General features: G+C 38.7%; 1 protein-coding gene across 1 annotated transcript; it reads left to right on the forward strand.

Moving 5' to 3' along the window:
• Nucleotides 1-639: 639 nt before the first annotated feature.
• Nucleotides 640-22,815, forward strand: KLKB1 (kallikrein B1). The gene is made up of 15 exons (XM_065405181.1): nucleotides 640-662; nucleotides 1,292-1,350; nucleotides 4,157-4,319; nucleotides 5,159-5,265; nucleotides 6,973-7,132; nucleotides 10,038-10,147; nucleotides 13,306-13,465; nucleotides 14,603-14,712; nucleotides 14,854-15,013; nucleotides 15,118-15,233; nucleotides 15,669-15,843; nucleotides 18,152-18,327; nucleotides 18,793-18,888; nucleotides 21,709-21,848; nucleotides 22,660-22,815. Exons 1-15 carry the CDS (start codon nucleotides 640-642, stop codon nucleotides 22,813-22,815), a joined length of 1,911 nt encoding a protein of 636 aa, XP_065261253.1.
• Nucleotides 22,816-27,202: the final 4,387 nt, after the last annotated feature.

The following is a 27,202-nucleotide window of genomic DNA, read 5'->3' on the forward strand; positions in this document are numbered from 1 at the left end:
CAGTCCCCCTAACTGAAAAGAGTATTGGTTTCCACTTGCTAAATGCAGCACTTCAGGAATTTGTGATAAAAGGAAAGAAACATCAGACTTGAGTCTCTCCTCAATTACACCAGATTTACACCAGTGTAACTCACTTGGGCTTGAGTCACCATTTCACTAACACACAAATGATATAATTGTAAGATTCATACTGATATAAGTGAGGAGAGATCAGGCCTATTTCTTGGGGCATGGGCAAGGAGGGAAGAATAGGACAGAGGAAGGGGGATTCTTTTTTGCCTATGCCCTGAAGATTTCCTTAAACATAAATCTTCACTAGTTTGTGCAGGGCCCCACATTAAGCAGAAGCAGATTTGACTATTGTAAAACAGGGATTAGACATTTATTAAAAACAAAGGGTCAGATCCTCAGCAGGTGTAAACTGCTGTAGCTACATTGACTTCACTGGAGTGCTACCACTTTACACTAGCTAAGGATCTGGCCCAAAGACAGAAACAATGTTGACATTGTGAGTACCCATTAAAAGTAAATATTCAAGTCAGGCAAACATTGCATGCAAAATATTTAACACAATTGGAAGTGCTGGTTTTTACCCTAGCAGAGCACACGCATTATCCAACCAGCCAGAACTACTCACATATGTGCAGCTATTGTGCTTTCAGGTAAATAACTTCCATTATTTTAATTGCTATCAAATAAAAGATTGGCAGTATCCACTACACAATGCATGTTGATCTGGTTATGGGTTGTGTTATATTGCTGACATAAACATTCATTTGCTGCTCCTAAAATTTGCAGCATAAAATTTTTAGAAGTGAAGAATTTAAGATTCATTTTGTAAGCATTCATATTTTGCTAAAATACTAAGGATGAATGCAATGCCTACCTGGTTGCTAGCAGCTGTTTAGATTAAAAACCATTTGGAAATAAATGACTAGCAGGAGATGGTCATATTGGTAATACTGAAATGTATAATTAGCAGGCCAGTTTGGCTCTCAGTTTAATCAAGTGAAAATCCAGGGTAACTCCATTGGAGAGCTGAGCAGAGTTTGTAAATGTAATTCATTCTTGCAGTCATAAACACCGTATGAAACTTCTGCTGCTAATGCATGCTATTGTATATACCAGCACGGTCATTCCAATTGTATCCTGTGACTTTGCATGTTATCTAAATGACTGTCTGACAGCACATAAATCACCCAATAATGTGTAGCTCTACCACTCTTTAAGATTAATTTCATCACATGTTAATTATATCCTAAAGAAACATTTTGATGTATTTATTTTTTAGGATGGCTTGGATTTATCAGACCTTTAATTTCATTTTCTTATTCACTTCGGTTTACAGTGGTAAGTTTATGCATACTTCCTAAAATGTGCACACAGAGTAATATAACTCTTTTAAAAAAGTAAGAGTAAGGGGAATAATATGTATGACAGTTTAAATACTTGCATGCAAACTGAGGGTCCTAGATTCTGATACTCTTACCCCACATTGAGTAGTACCCTATTCAATGAGCAATCCCATTGAATACCACTTGAAATCATGTTAATAAAGATTGTACAGCCTGGCCTGATTCTACTCTGTTACACTGATGTAAATTAGGAGTAACTCCAGTATAACTCTATTATGAACCAGTGCAAGTGAGATTAGAATCAGACCAAGTATATCTAGCCCAGAACATTAGGGCCAAGATTCTTTGCTGCAACTGAAGAGTGCATAGCACAATTCCTGTGGGTAGGGGCTCTAAGCCACCTCTTTTGCTCCCATGATCATGGGCTGACTTTCCTCCTGGCCAGTCACCCAGTGTAAGTTAGAGCAATGTAAAGCTGCTGTAACTTGTGCTGGCTGTCAAGGGGTCTGCATAGCAGGAGCAGGAGACTGCTGTGGCTTTCCAGGGTGTGAGGAAGCTACGGACAAGTCTCCTTTCCCCTGGCCACTCCCCAGTGCTAGCAGGTAGGGGAAAGGGTACAGTTTAAGAACGGTTCAGCCAAGCAGCCATATTGAAGAGAGAAACTTGGCCTAAAAATCAGCAACATACTTTTAAAAAGCTTCAGTTTTACACATTTATTTTCTGTGACACTATTATGCTTTTAAAAAAAAATAGCTGAGGAAACAGTTCAGTAGCATCCTTATAACATCTGCTTATTATTAAATGGAAAAGTCTATTGTAAGAAGTCTGAATAACTCTAAAACCATTTATCTTACTGTGCATTATGGTTCTGTTGAAATAGCTGAAAGGTAGCAATCAGAGGAAAGTAAAACTCTTGTGTACATTTTTCAATGTCAGCATATGTTAATGATTTACTTCATTTGATTGGCAAACATTCCATCATGTTTCCACAATGAGCACTATGCCAATAAGTTAGGAGAAATATCAACTACAGTTTTATGCTTCCTAATGAATTATCTATTTTCACACAGGATGGAGTTAGCTAATAGAGTATTTAACAAGAACAGACTGACAGATTCATCTAACATTTTAATAAATGTATTATTTGGAGTGGAAGCTCTAGAAAACTAAAGACTTTGCACTTTGTCAAAAGGTTGTGGAAGCAATGCCCCCTACTAAATTAGAGCACCCCAAAATCAGAATACTAAATTCTTAACTTCTTCTGTAGTCTTACAAAAAGGTAAATAAGTTACTGAGCATCTGAATCATCAGATAACTTGTACTATTTTAAAAATGTATTTACTATGTTAAATGTTTCAAATTGTAGCAAATGGCATTCCTTTTGTTGTCACGATTAAAGCTTATGTAAATAAGTTCTAGTGATAATAATGCATTTTGATATTTTGAGAAAACTAGTAAATACACACACACACATCATAGTCACATTCTATATTTATAAAATGCTTTTTTGCATAAACAAAGAGATACACTTATTTTTTGACAAATTGTGAAAATCTTGCAAATAACCAAAATAGCTTGGATCCTAACCCATTGAATTCCTTTAAAATATGTATTTTCACTGATATACCTAAAATATATTTTATAATAATTTGTATTAATGGGTCCTACATTTAATATGTTAGGGGATAAAAATGGTTTTAAAGTCCTGGAAAGGATTAAGAGTTTAACTGCGATGAGCATTTTTAAAAGGGTTAAGCTTAAATATATTTAATTTTTAAATTTTGTTTAAGTGTTTTGGACATGGTTTTCAATTCAGTGCGAAGGCTGTCAAATAACAGAGTAATCAATAACGGTAATCAATTTAGTAAATATATTTCACTGGAATTTCCTCCCAGTCCATATAGAATAGAATAATTTCCCTTTATCCATTTTTTCTTTTAATAGTAGAACTGCATCCTGAGCAAAACCCTCTTATATATACACATGGATATACATAGTAACACTTCTTAACACTCCAGATGGCAAAACAACTAGCAGCATAGTGTATGCATCTCTAAACCTGCATTGTGTGTGTTTTAAAACTGAGGGCAGATCTACGCTAGAAGCACTACATTGGCGCTGCTGCGCTGCTGTATGCTGACGGGGAGAGCGCTTTCCTGTCAGCATAATTACTCCACCTCCATGAGAGGCAGAAGCTATGTCAGTGGGAAAGCGTTTCCTGCCAACCTAGCGCCAGTGTAGACAGTGCTTAGGTCGATCTAACTTGCATCGCACCAGGGTATGTTTTTTCACACCCCCAGTAACGTAAGTTAGATAAACTTAGCTGGTAGTGTAGACCTGCCCTCAGATTTAGCACCTAACCCTTCTTTGAAACATATGAACAGATCACTACAGCCTTTATTCTATTATTCACACATACAAGCTATGTGGATGTGTTTTGCTGTAGGAGAGTTAATACATGCTTGATGATGTGTGCCTATACATTTGAGATTATATTATCGCTCTTTAGGTTCTCTACAGTTCCTAAACTTTTACTTTTTCACTTCGCTTCAAGTTCAGTATTTAATTTTGTGTTTAGAGAGTGTTTTGTTCCTTGGTATAAAGCAGGTAAAGCTAGATCCTGGATGGATTAAGAGGAAATAGAGGGTCCATCAAAAGTTGGAGCCCACTGGAGTTATGCAGATTTCCACTACCTGAGAATCTAGCTCCGGGACCCTGCCTTAGTCCTCATCTGGTCAACATATTGTGAGATTTACCACCTGCAGTAACACAAACTAATGCATTTCACTATTCTATATCAGAATGTATAACTCAGATCTATGAAAATACATACTTCCAAGGAGGAGATGTGTCTACAGTTTTCACACCAAACCTTGATTACTGTCGAATAGTGTGTACTTACCATCCTAGGTGTCTGTTGTTCACCTACCTTCCAGCAACGTGGACTAAAGATCCTGCCAAAAGGTAACATACCATGTCTCTGTAACAGAAGCAGATTTTTCTGTGCTACGGATGTGTAATGTATTTTAGGCACTCAGCACCACTCCATCAATGTAATATTATTACATAGGAAATGCTGAAATGTGCTTAAAGGAAGAACACAATGGTGGCTCTCACAGTAGAAGAACAGGTTGCTTTGGGTAACACACTCTCATTTCTTTTGACATGATCATCTAAATCAGCATTTCCCAAACCTTTGGAAGCTTCAGGAAAGGAAACCACTCGTGCACTCCTTCAGATCTGCTGTGTGTTGTTAAAGGCTTACTCATCTTACTGTATACATCTTCTTTAGATACTCCCTTCCCATATCTAACCCATCATGTGTCCCAGAGATATAGCAAAAAGGATTATGGTTAGACCCCACCACACAGAATGAGTTATTCTAGAGGTATTTTGCCTCCATGAGCCACATGGCCTCCTGGAGTCCCCACATGAATAGTAATTGCCAAAAATGGAGCATTGACTACACAGCATGATCCAGCCCTAAAATTTTAAATCTGGAAGCATTTGGTGCCTGGATATAATGATGCTGGGGAATTTGGGAATGCCTAGATTTCCTTACCCCAGAACACCCTTTATGCTGGAAGGGGTCAGGAAGGGCTAGGTTAGGGGACTCCATAACTGCTGCCTTAAGGCAGTTTTAATTCTTCTTGCACCAGAAGGGGCTAAAATGGGGCTGAGGAGCTGGCCCTGAAAGCACATTTTGCTCTTTGAGAATAGAAACATAACACTGAACACAAGCTATTTCCCTTGCGTCTGGGCTTTGGAGGTTAATTTTACCTAACACTGCTTTTTAAATACAGGTTTACCTGCTTCTTGAAAGACAGTGATACTGAAATATTGCCAAAGGTGGGCATGGCAGGTGCAATCTCTGGACATTCCTTAAAACAATGTAACACACAAATCAGGGGTAAGATATGGTTATTCATCTATTGTGCAACTGAATCTATTTTACACCGTGTGATACACAGCAAATATTTCAAAGAGCTAGAATGGACTAAAAGAGGAACCAGAAAGATAACCATGGTGGATAATCACTTCATGGGAACTCTTTTCAATAACAACTGACAATTCCTTTCCTAGCTTCTTTTTGAATCCCATCTCCCTGACTTCTAGATTCCCAACAACAAAGCAGCAAGGAAATCCTATTAGTTCAACCTTATTCTTCCACTTGGTTTAATCACAAGGTGGAGCATTCTGCACTTCTGTGCTGTAGCTCTCCAGATTATTCTCAGATATATCTTGCTTCTCCATCTGAGTGCTCTATTGTCATTTTTACTCCATCCAGTTGCTTATGAGATATTTGGCAATGCATGCCCTATAGCTCTATGGAGAATATGTCAATCAAAACAGAAGCACACAGTATTGGCTCTCTGTTGTTGCTGTGTGATGCTCCCACCTTGATGATGCCCTTTGATAATTCATTACTGAGTTAATCTTTAAATATTTAACCCAGTCTGGGAGTCAGTGTGCCATATCTAAGACATATCAATGGATGCATGTTTTAAATCCATTATTAAAACTTCTTCATACTATCATCAAGATGTCACCAAGCTGAGACCAGTGCTCAGCAAAACAGATTTGGCATGATTCATAAATGCTTTCGTGGCACATGCGAGATTATATTTTTTGCAGTTATTTCTTTTAGGAACCCCTTGCTGATATTGGGCCAAGCAGAGCCTGGCCAAACAGGGCACAACTCTATTTTCTTCATTGGAGAGATGCCTGCTTACATCAAGGTTAAATGGGGCCTATTATATACCACTAGGCTGCAGCTTATTCAAAATTCAGCATCTCACCTCTTACAGGCACTCATCTGATAGAGCATTCACTACTATCTTGAAGTCCTTTTTTGTTGAATTATGTACTGATGCCAGAGTTATTTAACTCATATTCATAGTTCTAAATTGCTTTTGCCAAGTCTAATAGATCTTGCTATAAGGACATTTTTCCTGCTGTTCATTCTAATTAATGCCTCTGGAGTTATTCTGGAATCAGGCTAGTGTAGTTCAAATCAAAATCTGGCCCTTTCTATTCATGATAAGGAAACAGCTCTGGCTAGCTGACAAATGTGCTGGGTGAATACAACCCAGTGCCCCAAAATGTAAAAAGTAAAACCTCCATCTACTGGGGGAAGATTTATTTCAATTTCTTTGGTCAAAATTCTCCCTTTGGATGCATGTGAACAACTCCTATGGACTCCAACGGGAGTTGGCTATTGTGTCTGAGGACAGAATTTGCCTGTTAAAAGAGCTGATTTATGCTTTGTGAATTTTGAAAGTAGAAAGACAAACTCTGATGTATCAATGTGAGCTGCCACATGGCTGAAATCCCATCATGGTGACTCAGTGATCTGACTGTCCTCAGCTCTCTCCTCTTGCAAAGACACAGATGCATCTTTAAGACCAGATTCTGCCACTCTTACTTGTATCAAGTAGCACCTGACTCTGTCTGCAATCCCAGTGTTATGAATGGGGCTATGTACAAAGTAAGGTGCTACTCAAGTGTATAAGAGCAGCAGAATCAAGTGAGTAAGGTTGCTTCAGGTGAACTGCTGTATCTTTGGCACTTCTAATACCGAATGTCTTCAGAATAGTAGTTTGTTTGTATTCCCCAGCTTGCAGCATGGATGTCCATACAGGATTGGATATGCAAGGGACAAATTATAATATAACTACTGCTGACAGCTATCAACAGTGTCAAAAGAGATGCACCAATGACTACAACTGTCAATTTTTTACGTATGCTTCAGGAGCATTTCACAGTGCAGACTTTCGGTAAATAACATTTTGACTCTTCTAACTGAACAGCAGTATGGCTTAGCACTGTAATTCATAGACAAAATTTAAGAAAAGGGAAGCTAAGGAAATAGCATTTACATTGCATTGTTCTCTTTGAAATGTAGACATTAATCACAAATATATCCTTTTCCTATTCAAATCAGGTCTAGACTTATTGGTAGGAAAAGGTCTGTAGTGGTTTAACTTGGATTTGTTCCTGGATGCAAAGGGAAGCTTGGTATTACAGTACTGGAGAGTCTAAAATGCAGGGGAGATGTAAAGATTTCAAGTGATATGGGCTATCATTCTCTAGTTAATTACAAGTTATTGCCACCCCTCTTTTTCAGTGTTCCCATCTGTGAAATGGGGATAATGATACTTCATTCTCTTGTAAAGTATTCTGAGATCTCTGGATGACAAGTGCTAGATAAGAGAGAGGTGTAATTGTTGTTGTTAAAATGGGGATATTGTTAAATTCTAATCTTATTACTAGAGTATTTTGTTTTATTTAATAGAAAAAGCAATTGAGGAAGCTATGTCCCTGATCCTTCACTAAGCTCCATCTGCACAGCACCTGAACATTGTCCCACTGACCTCAGTGGTTAAAAGGATCCACATGCATTCAGCTCAGTGCAAGATCAGGAACCTATGATGAATTTTAAAATTATTATTGATTACTACTATATTATTGCCATTATTGTTACTATGATTAACGTTTATGCTATTGTTTCTTTGCTGGTATATTTAAAAATGTAAGTTAAGTTTCAATGATAATAATACAACTTCTGATGCTCTACAGAAAACTTTGACAAATATTCTATTCCTATCCTATTACTCTATATTTGAACAGCACAATAAGTTCCTGTTCTTGGCTGTCCCATAGGCATTGTCACAGGTCAGGGCAACTGCACCTATATTCCTCCCTGTGGTCCACCAAGGTCACCCACTCTAGGTGCCTTCTCCTCCACTGTCCTCTTGAGTAGCAACCTGCACCTCTCACACTCCTCACTGGGTTTTTTCCAGGATGCATAGTTCCATGCCTACACTGTGATATTCCCAGCAAGCCAGACTGCCTAAGCAGACCAGTGTCTGTACTTTGCTTCCTCTCCAGAGGCTATGAACAGAGTAATTGCAAGCAGTTACAAGTTATCACACAGCTTTTTTCTAAGCTAGCACATTTATTTGTAAGGTAAAAGCATTACAGAAAAAACATATTAAAAATAATAAAAGAACTTATACACGTGCTAAAAAGCTTACCAGCGGTCACCCATTAGTTTTATGGGGCCCTAGAAGACCAAGTCCTTCCAACCTTGATGCAAGGGTTGGGGTCCCCCCTTGGACAAAAGGTCCTATCTATTTTCTGGATCAGAAGGAAGGCCCCAAGTCAGTTTAAACTCAGTTTATTTATCCAAAAATCCATTTTTGTCTGGCACAATTTCAGTATAATCCTCTGAACTCCCAAGCCTCATATCACATCTCTCTCTTAGAAAGGTTACATACAATCCTGGCCCACAAAAATACATAAACTTTGCATTTAATACAATAAGGTTTTTCAAGGATATCGCAGGAAATTGCCATGTTTGTCACAGACACTACCATAATAAAAATAATTACTAATAATCAAATTGCATTATTAGCAAATATCTTCTGTATTTTTCTGCCCCATCGCATATTTTGAGAAATTTACATGAAAGTTGGACCTTTTAAATATAACGTTTTATTGCTTTCATTCCCCAACACAATATGTCAGTGTGTTCATTTGCCAACTTACATTTTTAAGGCAATATTATACCAGATACTTAATAGAGACAATAATAATTTTCTGCTAACAGGAATATTGTGTCAAGTATCAGAGGGGTAGCCGTGTTAGTCTGAATCTGTAAAAAGCAACAGAGGGTCCTGTGGCACCTTTAAGATTAACAGAAGTATTGGAGCATAAGCTTTCGTGGGTGAATGCCCACTTCATCAGACGCAAGAGATATTATGCTGTTTAATTAGTTCATGCTTGTAAAATGCTACTATATAAAGTGCTAAGGTTCCCCAATGGACACCATATCCTGCAGTAGCTGTGGGTCTGTAGCTCTCAATTTCCCCATTTATTAGGCTCAAAGTCCCTTGCAAACTTTTAAAATGGTGACAATTTTGACCAGGTATCTGGGCTCCGCTTCTTCCCCAGTATTTGGCTGAATATTCTTCCTCTCCTTCCCATACATTTCATTTAAAATGCACCATAAAGAATCCTCTTATTTATCTTCCCCAAAATCCCAGGGAAGGCTCAGTGCATAGTGGTGAATCAGGGTGAATAGGGGTCACTTATTGCTGAGGACTGGAGTAAAACACTGTTTCACAGGCCTACCCCACAAAGCTCTGGTTAGTGCTCTAGAAAGTGGTTATAAAACAGGGTACCATAAACTGGGACCTGAGAAGTTACATGATTAGTAGTTATACTGTGGTTGTGAGGGGAGGGATAGCTCAGTGGTTTGAGCATTGGCCTGCTAAACCCAGGGTTGTGAGTTCAGTTCTTGAGGGGGCCACTTAAGGATTTGGGGCAAAATTAGTACATGGTCCTGCTAGTGAAGGCAGGGGGCTGGACTCAATGACCTTTCAAGGTCCCTTCCAGTTCTAGGAGATAGGATATCTCCATTTGTGCTGTGATCCTGTCAGATCTTACAAGCTAAACAGCGTTCAGCTAATCAGTTGTTGTATGGGAGGCTCTGCTCTGCCAAACCCCTCACTGCCTGTTGTGTACTGTGCTGGTGCGAGAGCTACCTTGCGCAGGGAGAATTCTCCGATGGCCATTTCTGCCAAGTTTAAGTCCACTCGAGCAGCACAAAGTTGATTTCCTGAATTGAAGAATCTGGTTTGTTGTCCTACTAAATATGTTTTTTCCCCCCACATTCAGTAACAAATGCTTCTTGAAAAATAGCAGGATGGGAACACCAACCAGTATAAGACTGCTTAATAATGTTGTATCTGGATTTTCATTAAAACCCTGCCAACTTTCTCAAACAGGTAACTATTTACATCTCTATTGATTTAACTTAGATTGAAAGGAAATGGAATAACAAGGTATTCTATATAGACCTCATGTGTACAAGTGTTATATGTACAACGTAAAAAGACAGTAGTATCAACTCATTCCTTTTTTGGAACCTGTAGCTAGTAGCCTATGTCAGTAAACTTCAAATTACAGGTTCTGACTCTTTTAACTTTCCTCTCTTATCATCACTGTGGGAAATGCCTTTGGAGATGAAGATCTCAAAATTTTGTTTTTGTGTTTTACTTTTGTATCATAGATACAAAAATTGTAAGATAAAATTCCAAAAAAGTCAGAAGATCAGGAAAAGACTAAAGTTTGCTGCTTCAAATTATGTGCAGTGTATACACTTGGGGCTTGGCTACACTACTGCTTAAGTCAATGTAACTTACGTCACTCAATGGTGTGAAAAAGCTACCCCCTGAGCGACGCAAGTTGTATTGATTTAAAGCGGTGTCCACACCACGCTATGTAGGCAGGAGCTGCTCTCTCCCGACATAGCTTCTGCCTCTCGTTGAGGTGGAGTAAATATGCCGATGGGAGAGGACTCTCCCGTTGGCATAGTGCATCTTCACCAGATGCGCTGCAGAGGTGCATCTGCGCCGATGTAGCGCGGAAGTGTAGACTAGCTCTTGAAGATCTTTAAAGCAAGCATAAAACTGACCAGAGAATAAATTTTCTGTAAAATGTGGGAATCCTGTTGCTAAGCCTAATGTATGATTTGAGCCTGTTCCTACTATCCAGGCAAAATTCTCAGGACTGTAGGCTCAGATTCTGGGTATTATTCCCTCCTGTACTTAATTGTAACATCCTGCTTCATCCTTTTCTTATCTTTCTCATCCTCCTCATATTGTCTGGCATTCTCCTATCTTAGTTGTGACATTTTTCTTCTTCATGCATTATCTTAGTTCACAGATTCATAGACTCCAAGGCCGGAAGAGATCTCTGTGATCATCTCTCCTGTATAACACAGGCCATAGAACTTCCTTCAAGAGAAATCTCTTCCAATAATTGTAACGCCATTTTGTATTTCTTGATCTTTCTGTTATTTGTCCTTTTCTGCATTAGAGTGTCTTATCAGACTCTGCTAGTCCCATTATAGAAATATTCTCAGGAAATGATCTCAAAAATAGTGTAATCCAACTCTTTACAATATTAATATGAGCAATGATGACACCTGCTCACTAAGTGCAGAAGATAATGAAGAGGAAATGGGATAGGGGTGTGAATAAGGGAGAAGATATTAAGAGGTATCAGTGCCCATACCAGCCATAAAGCAGTAGCAACTAAGGAATGGCTTTTCACATTGTCCAGTTTTAGTTTATATTAGATAGACACACACATGGATATGGAAGAAATTCCATTGACATTTAGTGAATCACACTGACTGGTTTTGGCCATCATAGATGGGAGGCTAAAATATATGGCAATATAATATGTTTTTAAGTATGAGAAAAAATTGAGATCAATTTGAAATCTTATCAAAAGAATTGCATGAGTTACAGTAGCTGTGATATCACAAGTAGCTATCACAGCTGAAATCAAACTACTAAATACATTTGAAAAATATTAGGGCTGTCAAGCGATTAAAAAAATGAATCGTGATTAATCACGTGATTAATCGTGCTGTTAAACAACAATAGCATACCATTTATTTTAAATATTTTTGGATGTTTACTACATTTTCAAATATATTAATTTCAATTACAACACAGGAAATAATGCTGCCTGCTTCTTGTTTACAATGTTACCTGAAAGTGAGAACAGGCATTCACACGGCACTGTTGTAGCTGGCGTTCCAAGATATTTATGCTTCAACCACCACTCCAGAGGACATGCTTCCATGCCGATGATGGGTTCTGCTTGATAACGATCCAAAGCAGTGTGGACTGATGCATGTTCATTTTCATCATCTGAGTCAGAAGAAGGTTGATTTTCTTTTTTGGTGGTTTGGGTTCTGTAGTTTCCGCATCAGAGTGTTGCTCTTTTAAGACTTCTAAAAGCATGCTCCACACTGCATCCCTCTCAGATTTTGGAAGGCACTTCAGATTCTTAAACCTTGGGTCGAGTGCTGTAGCTATTTTTAGAAATCTCACATCGGTACCTTCTTTGCATTTTGTCAAATCTGCTGTGAAAATGTTCTTAAAACTAACATGCTGGGTCATTGTCCAAGTCTGCTATAACATGAAATGTATGCAGGTAAAACAGAGCAGGAGACATACAATTCTCCCCCCAAGGACTACAGTTACAAATTTAATTGATGCATTATTTTTTAACGAGCATCATCAGCATGGAAGCATGTCATCTGGACTGGGGGCCGAAGCATGAAGGGGCATACAAATGTTTAGCATATCTGGCATGTAAATACCTTGCAACGCTGGTTACAAAAGTGCCATGCGAATGCCTATTCTCACTTTCAGGTGACATTGTAAGTAAGAAGCAGGCAGCAGTATCTCCCGTCAATGTAAACAAACTTATTTGTCTTAGCAATTGGCAGAATAAGAAGTAGGACTTAGTGGACTCGGAGGCTCTAAAGTTTTACACTGTTTTGTTTTTAAGTGCAGTTATGTAACAAAAAAAATCTGCATTTGTAAGTTACACTTTCACAATAAAGAGATTGCACTTCAGTACTTGTATGAGGTGAATTGAAAAAGACTATTTCTTTTGTTTATCATTTTTACAGTGCATATATTTGTAATAAAATATAATAATATAAAGTGAGCACTGTGCACTTTGTATTCTGTGTTGTAATTTAAATCAATATTGAAAATGTAGACAAACATCCAAAATATTTAATACATTTCAATTGGTATTCTATTGTTATAAGTGCCATTAATCGCGATTAATTTTTTTGAGTTAATCGCTTGAGTTAACTGCAATTAATTGACAGCCCTAAAAATATTTGTCTTTTTCCTTTTGCTTCTTGAAATAAATGAGAAAAGAAAGAAGGAATGAAGGAGCACAAAGAGAGATCTTTTTTAAAGATGCTCATAAAAATATGATTTCTTATTAAAATCTTATGATATCCTTCAAACACAGAGGAAAACTAATAAGGCTTGTATATAAATGCATCTCAGTATTCTGATATCAGAAATTACTAGAGTTTAGATATTTTTTTTCTTCTTTTATACAGATTGTCGTATGGACATTTTTCAACAAATAACATTTTCAGGAACTGATCTTACAAGTGTTTTCACTCCCGATAGCTTTGTATGTCGAACGATTTGTACTTATTATCCAAACTGCTTATTCTTTACATTTTTTACCAGGGAATGGAAAGTAGAAACACAAAGGTGAATATGACAGTTAATTTTTAAAATTCTAATTAGAAGCATTAAAAATACTTATGTCCATTTTTAATAACAAACAATAAAAGTTCTACTAATATAGCTGTGGGAATGCTCACTAAAGTACAGCTTTACAAATGTTTTATTCATATGTGTATGGTATCAAAGGGGACATTTAATCTCTCAAACGGCCAAATTCTTTCCTCCGATGTGCACAGGGGGCTGTTATTGAAATTGCATATCTAGAGGCACATACAATAAAAGTTAATCAGAAAATACATATCAAAGAGGGAATAAACTTCCAATTCTCCTAAATAATCAAAAGATGAATCCTTATTAAACGTTTAAAACAGGTATCTGAAGCTCAGGCTCTGAACCCCTCTCTCTAGGCTTCAGAGCCCAAGCTCCATCCTGAGCCACAACTTCAAAGCACTGTCTACACAGCTATTTATAGAGCACTAGTACAAGCCCCACTAGTCTGAGTCCAGGCTGGGCAAATTTCTGCTGTGGGCTGTGTAGACATACCCATAAAGTCTTATGTGGAAAGAATGTTGAGGTCATAGGCGACAACTTCCTCAGTTCCCGGGGGGTGCTTGACCCTAGCTTTGCCCGAGGCTCTGCCTGCACTCCACCCCTTCTTCCAAGCCTCCCCCCATGCCTGCCTCTTCCTGCCCCTGACACTGATCAGCTGATCATGGTGTGTGGAAGGCACTGGAAGGAAGAGGGAAGAGCTGATCAGCGGGGCCGCCAGTGGGCAGGAGGTGCTGGAGGGGGCAAGAGGGGGCAGCACTGATCGTCGGGGCCACTTTTATGTCTAGCACCTTAGATGTCGAATCATGGAACCTTAGCATTCTCTTAATGTCTTTTTATATGGAATTATTTTTGCAGAAATGTAAAACAATACAGATAAGGAGCTTCACTTGCTAGGACTTGGAAGTGCTGCTGCTTTTCAAAACCTTGGTAATAACAGGCCAGATCCTCAGCTGGTACAGCGCGGTGCTATGCCAATTTACACAATGTCTAATTTCCCTAGAGCCAGATTGTGCAATTTACAGTTTGATCTACACTGCAGGGCATTTAGTTTGGGAGATCAGTGTTAGGACATGTTCAGTGACTTAATACTATTTTTAATTTTTTTTTTAGAAATCTTTGTTTCCTTAAGACCTCAAGAACTGGGGTACCAGATGCACCTGTAGAAAGGGAAAATGCTATGTCCGGTTTTAGTCTTCTAAACTGCAAAAGATCTTTTCCTGGTAAAGCATGCATTACAATAAAAACCCACATCAATTTAAAATGATTAATTTTAATAAGCAATAGAAAATTAGTCTGAGAATGGAACACCAGTGCAGGGAACATGTTGATTTATTGACATATGCAATGTTAATGCCTTACAGCCTGCCATTCCCGCACTTACACGGACACAAACTTTTTGGGAGATGAATTGAATGTTACCTATGTTAAAGGACACAAAGCTTGTCAGCAAATTTGCACAGACACAATCCGCTGCCAGTTTTTTACTTATTTCCCACTCCAAGAATCATGCAACAAGGAAGGGTAAGATAATTTTTTGTATGTTTTAAAGTTTGCTGAAGAAGTCATACAGCAAGTATATTAGGTAAAAAATTATAATTTAATCTGTATATTCATTTGATCTACAGTAAATGCAAATGCTACTTGAGAATGTCCTCAAATGGATCCCCAACTGGAATAGTGTATGAGAAAGGAAGGATCTCTGGCTACACATTAAGGTTATGTAAAAGAAAAGCCAGCACTGGTAAGCAAAAGTTTCACTTAATAAAGCTGTGCAAAGTTAATGGGCAAAATTCCACAATGGTGTATAGCTCCATTGACATCAATATGAGTAAACCTAATTACCACCATTACTCACGTAAATGGTATCTTTTTCCATGAATAGTCCCACAAGATGTTATTCCACAAGAGTAAGAGTGGCAGAATTTAGTGGTAAATAATATGCATGGTCTTAAAAAAAATAGATTTACACTGAGATCATACTCATAAAGGGATCAGAATTCAGTAGGTGTCACTCTTCCTCTTAGTACTTAGCTGATGCTCCAGACGTGGCTGAAATTCCACTGGTGGGTGAAATGTTTCCGACATATAGTTCATATATCATTTGCAGAACACTTTCAGATCTTTTGGGATGCAAACTGCTAAATAAAGCTGTACAGGCTTTTAATTCTTTCCATAGTGTGTATGCAACCACCTAAACCAGATGACAGAGTTGTCGGAGGGACAGATTCTTTCCGGGGTGAATGGCCATGGCAAGTGAGCTTGCAAGTCAAGTTATCTACTCAGAGACATCTCTGTGGAGGGTCAATTATCAGCAATCAGTGGATTCTAACAGCTGCGCATTGCATTGATAAGTGAGTACTACTCATAAAGGAATGAAATAGGGTAAGATTTTTCTGACACCATGTGAGGTCTCAGTTAACACCTGTCTTTCACAAAAAATAAATATAAATAGTAAAAATGAGGAGTAGGGAGGAAGCAACTATTTTAATGAAACCAAAAGATGAGATTTTTAAAGCAGAAAATTCTGGTTTCCACAACAACTGGAGCTCAGCACTATTGTCCCATATGAGAAGACACTTCCTGTACCAATATTTTCAGTCATTTATAATGTCTTTTAAAACCCCACAGACTGAAATTTCTCAGGCTTGTTTTCAGCTCAAAGGTGAATTTCACTGGAAAATGTTGTCAAGTTTTGTGTGGCCACTGTACAGTGAGTGTGAAAAAAAATGTATTTTTCACCAAGTTATTCCCCCCCCCCTAAAGGATGTTGTGTTCTGAGGGCTTTTGTTGAAGACAAAATTTGTCAAAGACTTGGACATGAATGGAGATTAGTGTCTTTGACATGTTTAAGAAAGTTTGCCTACAGATAAAGTGTTGAATAATTGCATACAGTGTTGAACATGAGCTGTATGCTAATCTCTGGGATTGCTCTAATCTGTTCTAATCTATGACAGCTGGTTATAGCCCCTGGCATCTGGTTGCCAGTTGAAAATAGCTAGAATACAGCAGCACTGTATCCATGCACTCTTCTTTCCACAGTACATCCCCCAACGCTGACTGTGAGACATAGGAACTAGCTCTTTGCTAATTGAGGACTCTGCCATGCTAGGGGAACTCTCAGCTGGCAAGATCTGGTCAATTTCCATTCTGTTTGCCTGGAGTAGTGTCAAGGGTCTGGAGCACCTCAGAGATTCTGCTCTACTCTGTTTAAAAGGTCCTGGAAACAGGGACTTACGCTGGAACTACTCTCTAGAGTATAATTACTAGGATGTTACATTTGAAATGCTTCAATTTAAGTCACTAAAACTTCTTTGTATGAATCAGTTATTTTTATGTTCTAATTATTAGTGATTTGTAAAACTACCATGGAATTTAGTGCGGCCAGCAAGTACTGAATGCTAGAGTGCATAGAAACATACAATACATACCTTTAATGGTTGACAAGTTTGTGAGTACACATGAAGCCATTAATATTTTGGAGACCAGATATACATAACTGACATTCAGCTGCTCCCTTCTCCTCATTGTGTTGTCTACATTTTAAAAAAGCAGCTCATCCTGTCAGTTACTGATGAAAGTGCTGTCTCTGGATGCTGCCCCCAGTGCTGTGGGAACCATGCTGAACATGAAGGAGATGACAGGTGACAGGCCCAAAAGAAGGAGAGCATTGATCCAGTAACATGGCTACCTTTAGTCACATGGACCTCAGAATCAGGCACCTTACTCTGCAAGTAGTCTTACCTAAGGGTGTCAAACTCTGGCTCAGAGTGACAAGTCCAATAGTGTAAAGATTATCTTTACATGCATGTTATCAAAAGTTTATTTATAGGAGTAGAATCTTACCAATATTTTAGAAGAGAAGAGGGCACCCTATTAAAAGAAAAATAGCTTTATTCTGTTGATGGAAAATTAGTTAACTGATATTTGTCAGTTCACATATAAACTTTCTGTAGCAAATCAATTTAAGATAATTTATATTACTTAATTTATGCACTTACTGAACTTTTAACAATGACTTAATAATATAATACTGAAATCAAATAATCTCATACAAAGTCACTAGTACATGCACTCCTATGAAATTTGAATCTAGAGAAACGAACTGGAATTTTTCATATAGCGCTATGTAATTACATTTTCTCCTCTACATTTACAGCAAAATTTTTAGTGGTAAGAGTCATCTTTATATTAGATAAGTCCTTGAATATACTCTACTGGAATTTACATTTCCAATTCTATTTTGGCTAATAAAAAATGGCACACTGAAGTCAATGAAAAGACTCACATTGACTTCAGTGTGGCTTGGATCAGGCCCTTAGAAAGGAAAATAAGGAGAGAAGAGACTAAAAAGAGACCAGAAGGGAGAGAGAGAAAGAAGATGAAAAAGGATCAGAAAGAATGGGAATATAAAGGAGAGAGAAAGCTGATGTGAAGATGGGAATATAAATGAGAAGAGGAACAGGAGACATGCAAAGCAGAGGAGAGGGAAAAGCTGAATCTCTTTTTAGTTTGACACTATGAAAATGCAGCAATGGAAAGAATGGCATCAGTGCTTGCTTCTGTTCACCCAAGGATAACTGAAAACATTGGCACCTGCAAACAATATAAAATAGTGAAATTCTCTGAACCTGAGATTGCTTGTTTATCTTTTTCCTTTAGTCTCGAGAATCCCAACATTTGGCGTGTTTATGCTGGCATTTTAAAACTATCAGAAATAAATGAGGATACACCTGTCTTCAAAGTCCAAGAGATTATTATTCACCCTCAATATGTGATCGCAGAAACTGGATATGACATCGCCTTAATGAAACTTGATAAGCCTATGAATTTTACTAGTACATAGAATATTACATTATAATAAAATTATTTCTCTAAATTTGGAAGCTTCGTAGGGTGACCTAATGGTAGGTCTCAGCACTGCTGTGGATGAAGCTAGGGTTCCTTTACTCGAATATACAGCTTGTGGGTTCTGAGGGGAGTCAGAAGCTGGGAATGGGCGACAGGGGATGGATCACTTGATGATTACCTGTTCTGCTCCTTCCCTCTGGGGCACCTGGCATTGGCCACTGTCAGAAGACAGGATAGTGGGCTAGATGGACCTTTGGTCTGACCCAATATGGCCGTTCTTATGTTCTTATGAGACTCACCCTGTCCACGTTGGACAGGACCATGGTGGCACTGTACAGTCTGGAGGGAGAAGCCTATGGAGAAGAATAGCATCAGGGCTTCAATGGGGACAAAAAGAACCTTAAGGTTAAATCTTTCTTCTAACTAAACTAATATTTTTAATTAAATTTTAGATTTACAAAGTCCCATATGCTTGCCATCAAAAGAAGAAACAAACACAATTTATACCAACTGCCAGGTGATCGGATGGGGTTACACAAAAGAACAAGGTACAGACAAATATTTAACCCATGAATACCTATATTTTCAAGGACCATGTCATGCTGATACCTGTGAACAGGAACTGAGGTTTCACTTTACACGTAAGGCAGTCATTTGCTCACTATTTTACTTATATGAGCTCCCACCAGAATGAGTGTGCATGAATAAGACTATTCCTAAATTATACAAGGACCCTTTAGATTTATACATATACGTCTTCTAGAAGCCTTACTGATGTTACAACTGGGTGTGCAATTTACTCCTTGTGTTGTGTCACTTCACATTGTATTCTCAGTGAATTCCCAACAAGTCACAAATATACGTCACATACACTGATGGAAATGTGATAATGAGGTAAATGATACCAATTTGTTGGTCCATAGGATATCCATCCATTCCATAGTGCATCCATATACCTGTTCTACATTTAGGGCCTGGTCCTTCAAATGTTTACATATTTTAGTAATTTTTCTTACATGGGGCTAGATTGTGAACCCCTTACTCATCCTAGTGAGCAGTTATTCACATGAATATTTCCCCATACCATTGTGAGGAGATGGTTCACAATCTAGCCTATTGAGTCAAGGCACTTTAGCAAACCTCCATATCATGGCAGGAAATAGGGCGAGGGATGATATCTTAAATAAGTGGCTCTCAGAACATAATTATGATGGGTGTGAAACTCTTGTAGAACCCAGAGTGAGGGGAAAAGAGCTGATTGGCTGCTGAGCTGTCAGTCACCCAGAGAGATGGGGAGGATCTTCTCTTCCTATCAAATTATTCTGGGTAAGGGAGCCCTTTGTAAAACTCTCCAGCTTCCAGTTGAGACTGGGAGTTGAGTAAGGAAGGGTCAGTTGGAGGAACCTGGGCCCGCTGGAGTTATGTTACGGAATATATTCCTTTAAAAAATTATTTAAAAAATTTGAGCTTTTTTTTTTTTTTTTTAAAGAACCCCTCTGAACTGGGTCTTGCTACTTATTGGACAACCTTGCTGCTGCACTTTGCCAGAATTATATAGGTATGGCCGAGACCTCACTGAAAATCAGGTCCTTTTTTTTAATTCACTGATCTACAGCTAAAAAAAGCGGAGTAAATTTTTTGCTAAAAAAATATTCACTTTGGGTTGAAATTGCCAAAGAAGAAGGTGTTGGTATCAAAGTAGAAGTTTCCAAAAAGTTATAGGCATGTGATATGAATGTGTGATTCTGATATCACTTATTCAAATTTTACATATTGTAACTCTTTTGATTTTTATTAGCTGCACATTCTTCTTTCAATTCTTATACATTGGCGTATATATGATCAGATTCAGGGCTAGAGTATTTTTAAAGAAAATTCTATCATGATCTTTGTTACAGTTATTGCAATCAGGCAACCACTATAATATAACCCCAGCATTGCCCCCAATTCTTTTAATCTCCATTATAAAAAGTGAGTATCAAAGACTTATTAAACAATTCTAAGTTTATTGACTAAAATCACAAGAGGTTACTCACAAAGACCCTAATTCTGTGATTTAAGAAATGAAAATGCTTGAGAATACAACCTTGATCTGAAATGCATGATTTTAGTATGTTAAGTACAGAAATCCAGTATAATTTTTTAGTTTCTAGCTGTTCGTTAATCTAGACAACAATATGTAGCTAGAATAGATATTTCCCTCTCAGTCTGTCTAAAGAGCAAGCCCAGAAACAAAAAGATTGAGCTTTGTTTTGTTTGTATAGCCCTGTACCTTGCTTTTGAACAATAACATATTAAAATCTTATATGTTCTAATATTACATAGGGATCGCTCCTTCACCCACCTTCCTACTCTGATTTGAGAGCTAATGTTTAATGTGAAATTTGACGAATTTACGTAAATAAAATAGTCATTAGATTAGAAGGAATCTAACGTATAAGTGCCTCTATCACTGTTGTCAGTTTCAATGCATGCACATATCTGCATGTGTTTAAATAGCTGGGGTCTGAGCACCACAGTTGTTGCAGCTGGGGAATCTAGATGCTACTGTAATACAAATACATAATTATTAATAATATGCAGTGCTCGCAGCTACTTGCAAAAACAGGACTACAGTCTGCAAGTGACCCTCTCCTGAAATCCTCAGGGAACAGTGGATTCACAGTTAGCTACATAGGGAGTTCTAAGGATTGCACAGTAGTCAGTTGCCCACATGGTGTGTTGATGCAAATATGGAAAACAGGGTAGATATTAATATGGTGCATAACTGCATTGTCGGCATGGGTGTCACTGAGTGCAGCATCCACAGTGAGTAGCCGGTGATAACAGGTGCCTCAATCCAGCACCTTAGCAGCAATATGGGGGAGGTGAGGAGGAACTTACACGTACTCAGTGGGGACAGACAATATGCCGTGTGTAAAGAACATTAAGCAGTACCAGAGCAAGCAGCATAGTAAATTCAAGATATAGCCATGCCACACACCATAGCCTGTTGCATCACACCTAGAGGCCACACTAATAGTGACCAGGGGCAGCCTAGTATGTGGCTAGACAGGCAACCAGAGGCACCTATAAATGGTGACATGTAACATCTATACTTCACCTTTACCCCTTCTCCCATGGGGGCTGATGATGTACCTTAACTTGCCATCCCGTGCCGGCTCTGCAACAATCCATGGCATTACTCTGTATTTACACTGTGTTATCTGAGCAGAATCTGGCCCACTTGCAAGTTCATGTTGAGTTGGCTCTTGTTCAGTGTGCCCTCTTTGTAATAACTCTATGTTGGGATTCCTAAAGTTTTATTTTCCTTGTTTTGATACAACTGACACTTCTGTGATCTTAGCCATGTGTTGTGTTGCTTATAGATCAAGTGCAAGATATTCTTCAGAAGGCTACTATTCCTCTAATATCAAATGAAGAATGCCAGACAAGATACCAGCAGGACAGAATAACTGACAAGATGATATGTGCTGGTTATAGAGAAGGTGGAAAGGATGCTTGTAAGGTAATGGGACGATAAGTGCACAATCATGCATTCTAATCACTGGCTACAATCTTGTAGCAACACTTTAAAAATAGCATCAGCTATTAAGAAATAGATGGGTGCATGGATATATACATGGCTATAACATAAATTCTCACTTGTATCTGCCAAAAGCATAGATAAGTGAGACAAAGATGGAACCCTTTTCAGCTAACACGCAGGGACAATAATGCACCTGATTTTTTGGCACAGTAGCGGTGGGGAGGAGATGGTCTCCCTAACAGAGGACAAACCAGATAGAAAGCTTATGTTACATTTGACCTTAGTCAAAAGGCTGAGGACAAAGAGATGTTAAGGTCAAGATCACAAGATAAAAGCCTGCAAATTGGCATCTTTTTTCCTCTCACTAGCATATAAAGGAGAGGAAACCCTAACTAGAAATACAAATGTGTATTTTCATTAGGCTTTAAACAAGAAGATGTAGATGTTGGTTGGAACTCTGCTGGATAGTGTTATGTAGAAATTTGTCTAACTGAATGAAAAATATGTAGAAGTTAACTTTCCTGAAACACATGAGCCTGATACAAACTCCTGTAGCCCAGATCTTCAAAGGCATTTAGGTGCCTACCTCCCATTGAAATGAGTTGGAATTAAGCATCTAATAACTTTGCGGATCTGGGCCTGTGTTATGCAGTGCAATTCCATGGAAATGGATGGATTTAGAATGGTCTGAAATGGGAGTAATGTTGTGGTGAATCCGGACCTTCTTTGTAAAAGAAATACTAACCAAAACCATCTTTTGCACATCCGGTCTTTTTCTTCTGTGATACAGGGAGACTCAGGTGGGCCACTATCATGCAAACATGAGGAAATCTGGTATGTGGTGGGCATTACCAGCTGGGGTGAAGGATGCGCTCGCCCAGAACAACCAGGTGTTTTTACAAAAGTGGCGGAATATGCAGACTGGATTCTAGAAAAAACCATGTAGCATAAGAAAATTCTTGAAAATATTTGGATACCTAAATCATGGCATGAAACATAATCCTGAAATCAATTTTGTGACACATGTTGAAATATGGTAAATTGTGGTCTTCTTTAATCTTCTTTAACCACAGCAGATAGGTTTAGTAAGGCAGAAATGCAAGAATGAACTGATTTACAATTGTATGTAATAAGAAGAGTAATAAAAATAAAATTCTGTTTTATAGTCACTGATCTGGAATAATAAAGACTATGTTCTAAACTGTTGATTTCCACATGCATACCAATAATTGTTCTACTGGATCTGGTCCCTCTCCCACTGAAGTCAGTGAGAAGATTTGCCTTTCTCATCAGTGAGAGAAGGATCTCAGCCTGTAGCATAAGAAAGAGGTGAATGGACACAGATACATTCTGGGTTTAGAAAAAAGCATAAACAATTCAGGACAGTCTTGGCTGATGCTTCCTCTACAAGGTTCAATAGTCATTAGCCTCAGGCTGGGATTCAATATCAAAACATTTTTCAGCTCCTTTCTTGGGATTTTCATGGGCTCTGTTTGGTGACAAGATGGTTATTTACCATTGGTGATGTGAGAAGGTTAATAGGATAGGGGATCATTATTAGTGGAATATGTATTCTCCTGAAGTAACATTTAGATTATTACAAGGAAGGAGGGCACACAATTTCAATAATTGTTTAGTAAACTTCATACAAAGGTTTTTCTATACTGTCCATCCATGTAGCAGCTAAACGCTGCACAAGCAAATTTTTACATTGTGTTTTTTATATTTACTTTAGACTTATTTATTCAATTTTTTTGGTTTTTTTTTTATGATGGATGAGAAGGGAATCTAGTCAGATCTCTTGGTGCTCCTTCAGGGAATGGGGTATTTACGCATCTTAACATTAGTACCTCTATTTTTTAATGTTCTGTAACTTTGCCTGAAAGTTGCCTCGATGGCTACTTCTAAGACTGAAATCTGAAATAGGATTTCTGATTTTTAATGGGGTGGTAAACACAACAGCAGCTTTCACTTTTCTTGAATTGGTGCTGACCATGGTTTATTCTCCTCCACACTTATAGACTAATTGCTGGTTGGAGCAGAACTTATAAGAACTACCATACTGGGTCAGACCAATGGTCCATCTAGCTCAGTATCCTGTCTTCTGACAGTGACCAGTGCCAGATGCTTCAGAGGGAATGAACAGAACAGGGCAATTATTGAGTGATCCAATCCCAGCATCCGGCAGTCAGAGGCTTAGGGAGACACAGAGCATGGGATTGCATCCCTGACCATCCTGGCTAGTAGCCATTGATGGACCTATCCTCCATTAACTTATCTAATTCTTTTTTGAACCCAGTTATATTTTTGGTCTTCACAACATCTCCTGACAGCGAGTTCCACAAGCTGACTGTGCATTATGTGAAGAAGTACTGACTTTTGTTTGTTTTAAACAGCTACCTATCAATTTAATTGGGTGACCCCTGGTTCTTATGTTATGTGAAGGGGTGAATAACACTTCCTTATTCACTTTCACTATTTACTATTTGCTGCTCTCCCTTCTGAAAAGTGACCATTTTTTCCTACCCCTTTGTTTCCTGTTTTTTAATCTAGTTACTGGTCCATTAGAGGATCTTCCCTCTTATCCCTTGACAGCTTTCTTTGCTTAACAGCTTTTGGTGAGGGACCTTGTCAAAGGCTTTCTGAAAGTCCAAGTACACTATATCCACCAGATCACCCTTGTCCACATACTTGCTGACACCCTCAAAGAATTCTAATAGATTGGTGAGGCATTATTTCTGTTTACAAAAGCTGTATTGATTCTTCTTCAACAAATCATATTCATCAATGTGACTGATAATTCTGTTCTTTACTATAGTTTCAGCCAATTTGCCTGGTACTGGTTAGGCTTACCAGCCTGAAATTGCATGGATAGTCTCTGGAGACTTTTTAAAAATTCTGTATCATATTAGCTATCTTCTAGTTATCTGGTACAGAGTCTGATTTAAGTGACCGGTTACATACCATAGTTAGTAGTTCTGCAATTTCATTTATGAATTCCTTCAGAACTCTTGGTTGAATACCATCTGGACCTGGTGACCTGGTGATTTATCTTCATGCCATTGGACTTCTGGATGGTTTGTGGAAACCAGCTAAAGCTCAGTCAATAGCAATTAAATTTACATGACCAAGTGCTGACATGGTACTATTTACATGAGGTAAGGCCATCATGGTCTGTGATTTGGAGGGTGTGTGAGTAGCAAGGGATGGAAATAGGTGATCTGTCTGAGGGAGGAGTCAAGTATCACTCCATTCAGAGACATCCTGTGTTATTATTTCCTTAGCACAATATATTGTACTGTGCAGATCTCTAGCTTGTCATTGCTTGAGGAAGAATCCTGGTTACTTTATCTTTAAAACATCGAGATTGCTTTTCTCCTTTTCACAAATATATTTTGTGTTACAGATAACAGATGTATTTCACTGCCAGTATCACAGCAAACTACTGTGAGGAGAATAGGCAGCAAGAAAATATTATTTTTAAATGTTGTAAGGTGAAATATCCCTCACTTAATGAGAGGGAAATTGCTGTACAAATTATCATTACACCATGAAAAGTGCTCTTTGGATAACACTTGTAAATTACAATCACTGCTATTATACTGATCCTACCATTTAGTGATTAGAATAGGGAACTGGGAGTCAAGGATCTTGGGTTCTCTCACAGATTCTGCAAATAACTTGTCTTGGCCATGTCTACTCTACAAACTTTGGTTGAGGCAAGTTATGTTGGCATAAAGCTGCCGCAGTTAGTATATCACTTGTGCGCATGCATACTTGGCTCCTTGTACTGGCACTGCATGTACTCACCAGGAGTGCTTGTGTCCATGCACAGTGAGGTGCACCGTGGGTAGGTATCCCAGTGTGCAACTTGCCATTGTCCAGCACACTCTCTTTTGGGAAATGTGGGCAATGCATGGTAGGGTAGAAACAAATTGTGCAGGGGTGACAGGGAGTGAAGGGTCAAGTTCCCATTGTGTAACTTTCTCCATCCCATAATTTTTGCACCTTTTAAAATAACCCCACAAACCCTTATGGCACTTTTCACTGTCTGACAGAAGCATGGAGGCTACACAGCTCTTCCCTGTTGTCATGAGTGTTGCAAACACAGGATGTATGATCCTACAGTACATGTAGAGCTGCAAGAAGAACTGCAGCAGTGAGGAATATGAAGATTTTGTGGAGGACAGATTGCTGTGAGACATAGCAAAAACCAATTCAAGGTTGTAGGAGGTGTTTATGGAGCAGCTGCAGATGGTGGAAAGCTGCTTCTGGTCCCCAAAAATGAGCATTGACTGGTAGGGACTGCATCATAATGCAGGTTTGAGACAACAAGCAGTGGTGGTGGAACTTTCAGATACGAAAGGCCACATTTCTGGATCTGTGTGCCAAGCTTGCCACAGCCCTCCAGCACAGGGATACCAGATTGAGAGATGCACTGACAGTTGAGAAGCGATTCCACTGTGGAAGCTTGCAACGCCGAATTGCTACTGGAAATCCTTTTGGAGTTGGAAAATCCACAGTTCGGGCCGTTGTCATGTTTATGGGGTCATTAATTCTTTTCTACTATGCAGGACTGTGACTCTCGGCAATGTGCAGGACATACTGGATGGATTTGCAGTAATGAGGTTCCTGTACTGCAGTGGGGTGATAGATGGCATGCATACCTGTATTTTAGCACCAGCCCACTTTACCACAGAGTACATCAAAAGAAAGGGCTACTTTTCTATAGTTATCCAAGTATTGGTGGATCACTAAGGATGCTTCATTGACATCAGTGTTGGCTGGTCAGGGAAGATGCGTGATGCTTGTATCTTTAAGAACACAGGACTGTTCAGAAAACTGCAAGCAGGGTCATTCTTTCCCAACTGGCAGATTACTACTGGCAATATTGAAATGCAAGTAGTGATCCTGGGGGGACTCAGCCTACTCCTTGGTCGCTAGCTCATGAAGTCATACACAGAGCATCTTGACAGCACCATGGAAAGATTCAAACTACTGGCTTAATAGTTGCAGACTGACAACTGACTGTGCTTTTTGGTAGATATAAGGGATACTGGCATTGTTTACTCACAAGATTGGATCTCTGTGAGAAAAAAAATCCCAATTGTTATAGCTGCCTGCTGTGTCCTGCATAAAATCTGTGAGCCAATGGGAGAAAAGCTGTTGCTGGGGTGGAAGTGGAGGTGAAGTGGGCAGTTGCACACAACAAGGGAGAGCTGCTAGGTATACTTGCCAAGCTGGGCAATCAGAAAAAAAAGCATTTAAAATGTGCAGAGTTATTAAGGTGGGGAGTTGGCTTCTGGTCTCTCTGAACCCTGGGTAGTGGAATT

Source organism: Emys orbicularis, chromosome 5 (assembly GCF_028017835.1).
Source record: "Emys orbicularis isolate rEmyOrb1 chromosome 5, rEmyOrb1.hap1, whole genome shotgun sequence".
NCBI classification, from domain to species: Eukaryota; Metazoa; Chordata; order Testudines; family Emydidae; genus Emys; species Emys orbicularis.

Excerpts from the sequence above, each read along its gene's own strand:
- KLKB1 (XM_065405181.1), top strand. The coding sequence starts at position 640 with ATGTGCAGCTATTGTGCTTTCAG. Across the intron at positions 1,351-4,156 it reads ATTCACTTCGGTTTACAGTG|AATGTATAACTCAGATCTAT; the intron begins GTAAGTTTATGC and ends ATTCTATATCAG. Across the intron at positions 21,849-22,659 it reads GTGGAAAGGATGCTTGTAAG|GGAGACTCAGGTGGGCCACT; the intron begins GTAATGGGACGA and ends TCTGTGATACAG.